Source organism: Branchiostoma floridae, chromosome 9 (assembly GCF_000003815.2).
Source record: "Branchiostoma floridae strain S238N-H82 chromosome 9, Bfl_VNyyK, whole genome shotgun sequence".
NCBI classification, from domain to species: domain Eukaryota; kingdom Metazoa; phylum Chordata; class Leptocardii; order Amphioxiformes; family Branchiostomatidae; genus Branchiostoma; species Branchiostoma floridae.
This window is the reverse complement of record NC_049987.1, coordinates 5,102,190-5,107,805: the sequence shown is the minus strand read 5'-3', so window position 1 is coordinate 5,107,805 and position 5,616 is coordinate 5,102,190. Positions and strand designations below refer to the sequence as shown.

Sequence of the window (5,616 nt, the reverse complement as noted above, 5' to 3'; positions counted from 1 at the left end):
CGTGACAACCTCTGCACTCAGCTATCAAATTCTTAAACAAGTACCATGATAGACATTTTTATTATCTTTCTAACACTTAGATGTCAAGAATATGATGTATACTTGTATACTTTGATATCTTTACATACACAAACCTAAGAAAATATTTGGGTGCACCCTGTGCACCCACAGAAAAAGATTGGGTGCACATCTCCAATTTTGGGTGCACCTGGGTGCACATGCACCCAGTATTTCGAGCCCTGGGACGGGAATACTAAATTAAGTTTTTTAACGTGAGCATCACTTTGCTGGATGTCAGCTGATGTAAATATGATATTTAAACCCAGGATCTCCGAGACAAATGCCCAAACTGTTGCAGCAACACAACCACACGACTGATAGTCAATGATAATACACAGTAAATATTATACTGTAACTAGGAAGACAACATTTTCACGGAAATGTAGAATGTTCTAAGCTCTGATTCGTTCCTTACAGAGGAGGAAGAGGGAAAAAGTTTTTTTTTTTTAAACATAATCTTTATTCATTTTTGAAAAAAAGACACAACAATACAAAGTGGATGTACACAAAAGCAACTTAAACCAGGATAGACAATTTGCATGAGGGAAAAAGTTAAAAGAACATGCCAGTGAAAACTATGTTTTTTCCTACCGGGGAAGACATAACTAGACAATGAAACAATTAGGTTTGTATCGTGGTTGAGGAGTTACTAAAACATCAGCTGGGTAAAGACCACTTGTTTTAAGATTTGATAGGTCAAGAACATTGTCTTCCCAGTAGTAAAATAAATGCTACCAGAATCTGGATCCTGTTAGCCTAGGTACCATCCGGATAGTAGTTCGCTCCTACATTCGCTTCTGCTATCCGTCATGGAGATGTGCGCATTCAAACTGTTTGGCGGTAACGTCAGTTAAGGAGCGAATCTAGGAATGGGTGGAGCGGGTGGAGGGCTTGTCCGGTGTTGGAACGTCTGTTCGAACGAGCGCTTGAATTCATTCCATATTTCGCTCATGTGTAGGACCAATCAGCGCCTGCTTCCAAAATTTGGAGGATTCCAGACGTTAAGATGGTCCGCGTTCCCAGACGGAATCACAGAGAAGCGACTGTATATAGTGTATAATGAATGTCAGAGCTAGAAGCGACTGTATATAGTGTATTATGAATATCAGAGCTAGAAGCGACTGTATATAGTGTACTATAATGATTGTCAGAGCTAGAAGCGACTGTATATAGTATATAATGAACGCCGGAGCGAACTACTTTCCGGATGGTACCCAGGCTCGGATCCTGTGCTATGGTATTGCCTCTAACAAGCAGTAGTTGTCTTATTCATGTATGACCTCCTTTTCTCAAGGAACAAGCACCGCAACAAAGAAAGGACAAACCAGTGAAAAGGGTGCAGATCCAAACTGGTCAGGACAAAACTACCAGGAAACAAACCCCATCTATTCAGGTATGGCACATTTTCATATATGGTTACCTTGTCAGACTGGCAAACCTTTGTCAGTCAGAAGTTCTGATCCTTCTTTGAGATACTGACAGACATATTTCACTGAAGGTTAGACATCTAGGTAATAAGATATACATGGAAACAGTTCTTCAAGCAACCGGATAAAATTTGGAAACAATCGTATTTTCCAGCATCAACTGTCTTTCATTGTTAGTCACTGACAAAACACAGTGGATACTGTCTGAAATGTCTGAAGTATATAACTGGACTAATATCAACCAATGTCTATTAATGGAAAAATCACACCCATGGAATGATTTTACTGGCCAGATCAGGCAAGCGACACCATTTGGGCCAATCGACTTTCTAACCCTGATAACTATACTGACTGTTTCTGTAGGTGAAAAGTGCCGCTCACCCAGTAAGGTACAGGGAGTCCCAGGATAGACTGCGCCATCGACACCATCATCATCAACATCATCATCACCAGCATCAGCAGCAGAGTACTTCTGCAGTGAAGGCAGGGAGAAGCTCCCAGCATCCAGCTCAGATCCCACCACACCTTCTTCCACAGGCCTTTCCTCAGATGTACCACATGGTCCGCGATCAGAAAGGCAACCTACAAAAGGTAACAGGCTCCACAATATATTTCTATAGGCCACAGGGCACCAATTTATATCTGTATTGAAGACAAATGAATACCCCACACAGTAGCCTGATGCATATGTGTCAAGTGTACAAAAAGTCCAATTTAAGCTGCCCTACACCCTACACAGTAATTTAAGATTTCACCTAGGTTTTGGAAGAAAGCTTAAGGTCTTTTACAAGTCTTAACAGGCTAGAGTACTAAGGAGATTCATAAAGGATCCTTGGCCCATGCTTGTATAAGTGACCTCTGTCGTACTCTAAGAATAGTGACCAAGGTGTCAATGTTTGCTACAGTTGGATATGATATTTTTTGTTCTAACAGATCCCAGTGTACAAGTTTTTACTAATGATATTGATAATGACATCTGGTGTCCTAACAGATCCCAGTGTACCAGTGTTATGGCTGCACACCTTATCTACAGCAGATGGAGAATAAACTGGAAGCTCACAGGGAGGAACTTCTGGCAGAAATCGACGACTCACACTGGGCTCTCAACTCACAAATGCAACAGGCAAGTATCATAGATCTATACAGTAGAAGCCGTTTCATTGCACTCATTCCATTTGCCAGCACGTTTTGTGCAATTGTCCGGTTGGTGCAACAAAGTGAAGTTATCAAGCTGGACAGCATCACTACGGGACTTTGGGATTCTTTGCAATTAACAGAAGTGTGCAACTGTTATCCATTGTGCAATTAACTGGCTTCTACTGTACTGTATTTTACTGGATTTTTTTTTTGAATACACACTTTTTCAACTTTGCAAAATCTAAAAGACACTTCTAGTTGGTGCCAAAGTCAGGGTGCATATTTTATTTGAGGTTATTGCACAGATAAATGGGACCTCCAATAGAGCAAGGTTGTGCTACTATTTCAGGAAGGATGTAAAACTATGCACATTGTTTTGTGTACAAAAGCTCCTTTACTCTGACTCTGAGTGATTTCATTTGTAACTTCACCCCTCCTTTACAAGAACAGACTTTTCCAAAACACCCCTCACTATCTATGCAAAATGAACTCCTAGACTGCCTTCCTACCCCTGTATTGAATTCCAGATCAGTTGCATGGCTTCTTTCATGATGCAAGAACCCAAAATATACATTTTTGGTCAAAAAGGCAAAAGAAAATCCCAAATTACATTATTTGAGTTTTACCATCTTATGTTTCATTCCTGCAGATTTGTCTGTGAATTGCCCAGAACCAGGTGTGTACTTAAATTGGGGCGCGTACTTTGATAAAAAAAATACGGCCAGTACATATAGCATTGTTAGCTTGCTTCATGTATGGTTGTTGAAGCACAATTCTGAGGTGAACATCTGTTCCAGGTGGAGAGAAAATGCTCCCATCATGCAGCATGTCTGGACCAGCTGTGCCGCGAGCGCGTCTCCGCAGAGCAGACGGCCTGTCTCCACCGGATCGACAAGCGCGCCACGCAGGACCGGCGAGAACTGCAGGCGGACACGGACGCCAAGGTGAAATCCGTCAGGCACTCCTTACAGGCCTGGATGGAGCAGAAGTATTCTGATCTACAGAATAGACTGGAGAGGGCGACATTGTCGGACAGGGGTGTATCATCAGATGTCTATAGGGAGAGTCAGGCAACTACAGACAGAACATGGTTGGACACTAGTACTTATCCTCTGGAGAAGGCACAGTCAGAAGGTGTGCTGGACAGGAGGTATACGTCCCCACACGGGGCGGATCCTCCAACAGAACACAACCATCTCCACCCTACTGACGATGAGAAGCTGGGTACAGTCATGTGGGTGTCCAGTAGCACGTCAAATGTGTTCCCCAGGGATCACGCCGGAGGTCACACCGCGTGGGCAGCCTCCAGGACAGACGGTGTGAGCAGGAGTGGGGACACACTGTCTACCAGACATCATGGACATCCTTCCACAGGTAGAAACTGGTCTTTGATAGAGTATTTACTCATGATATCATAAACTTGTAGGAATTTAACAGGGTTCCTTTACTTTTCTCCAGTTCCAACACGACCTCACTATGTAAATATTTCTGTTATTCTCTAGGTTAGGTACAAGGTTATGTTAACATGTACTTGTTTACAAAGATAACTTGTTTACAAAGATAACTTATAATGTTTATCAAACTGATTTTTTGGGTGACACATGTGCTCAGTAGTTGGCCTGTGAAACAGAACAACGATGACAAATTTTGGCAAAATAGATGGGGACATTTACATTGTACTCAAGACGTATTCCACGCATGCATTCCTAGAGAGTTCCTTTTTGGCAACACCTTGCGGGACCAGTCTTCACATCTAGCAGGGAGGAACTCTAGGGGAGGGAGTTGTTTTCCGGAGCTGTGCAGAAAGTGCCCGGTGCCTACCCTTAGCCTGTTCATTGACTAATCTTTTAGATAATTTTTTTCCCTGGGCAAATTTCGATCACAAAGGTCTATGTTTCTGCAAGAGTGACTGAAGCATGTATATTTTTAAAATCTTGCCAAAAATTGTGACCTTTGGCATGCTTTGACCTGTGAGTGACCTTCATATTCATGACTGGGACATGGACTGATCCATTAGGAGAGGGGGTGAAATCCTGGCATCATGACAATCATCTGGCTGTAGCTCGTTAAAATGCCGGAGTTGAACTCGGGCTTTTTGAACCAAAACAAACCTAACAAATCCAGCTTTGCAGTGGGGGTAAAGACTCGAGGTTTGAAATGTAGGTAAATGTGTTTTTAAGTGATTGTTTGGCATGGCTTAACCATGTAGGGAATGGGCAATTCGATTTAGCAGCCCCTCCCCTCTAATCTTGGGGCATGGAATAGGCAGTAGTTTGCACATACTATATTAGCTTGTATGAATGTGGAGTGTTGCTGACAGTGTACATGTGTGTACATTTACATGTATTTTCCTCAGGAAGCCAGCAGTCTTGGCAGGACCACCATCCCCAGACTAAAGTTTCTGTTATGTCCGGAGTGAGATCCAACCCCTCGCTCCCAGCCCACGGTGCGTATGCCCGTGTACAGGACATATCTCCCTCACCCCTACAGTCAGAGGAGGGCAGATTTCAGCCGACCAGGCCAAGAGAACGGCCCACCCATCCACAGACCAGTAGAAGTTCATACCAACAATACTGGAGGCCACCAGAGCCAGCCAACACAACTCCACATGCTGCTACTACTCCTACATACACAACCCAAACAAGCTTCATGCCTCAGACTAACCAGTACTCACTAAGCTCTGATGAGCTTTACTCCAGCCAGTATCACAGTGTAACAACGCCCCCTAGTGATCTGTGTGTGGATGACAGTGCTATATCCTGTGACAAGTCTGTCACCACCACCAGTTATCTGTCCTCCTATGGTACAAGTAACAATGATGACAGTGTGCTACAGAGTGATAGTTCGCACTGTAGTACGGCGGTGGCGGTACAGAACAGCGTACGCTACACATCCAGGGAATTTAGGAGAGAGGGCGACAGAGTAGAGGACGACACAAGACTTCCGCCAGACATGCACCTACAACAGTATCATGGCACTCAGAGCTCACATG

At 43.5% G+C, this 5,616-nt stretch overlaps 1 protein-coding gene across 1 annotated transcript in view; it reads left to right on the top strand.

Moving 5' to 3' along the window:
• LOC118423008 (ankyrin repeat domain-containing protein 6-like) overlaps nucleotides 1–5,179 on the top strand; it is a 13,720-nt gene extending 8,541 nt beyond the window's left edge. The window contains exons 9-13 of the mRNA XM_035830902.1: nucleotides 1,355–1,453; nucleotides 1,851–2,078; nucleotides 2,479–2,610; nucleotides 3,422–3,998; nucleotides 5,115–5,179. Coding sequence (XP_035686795.1) covers nucleotides 1,355–1,453; nucleotides 1,851–2,078; nucleotides 2,479–2,610; nucleotides 3,422–3,998; nucleotides 5,115–5,179 — 1,101 coding nt within the window. The remainder of the gene's footprint in view (nucleotides 1–1,354; nucleotides 1,454–1,850; nucleotides 2,079–2,478; nucleotides 2,611–3,421; nucleotides 3,999–5,114) is intronic.
• Nucleotides 5,180–5,616: the final 437 nt, after the last annotated feature.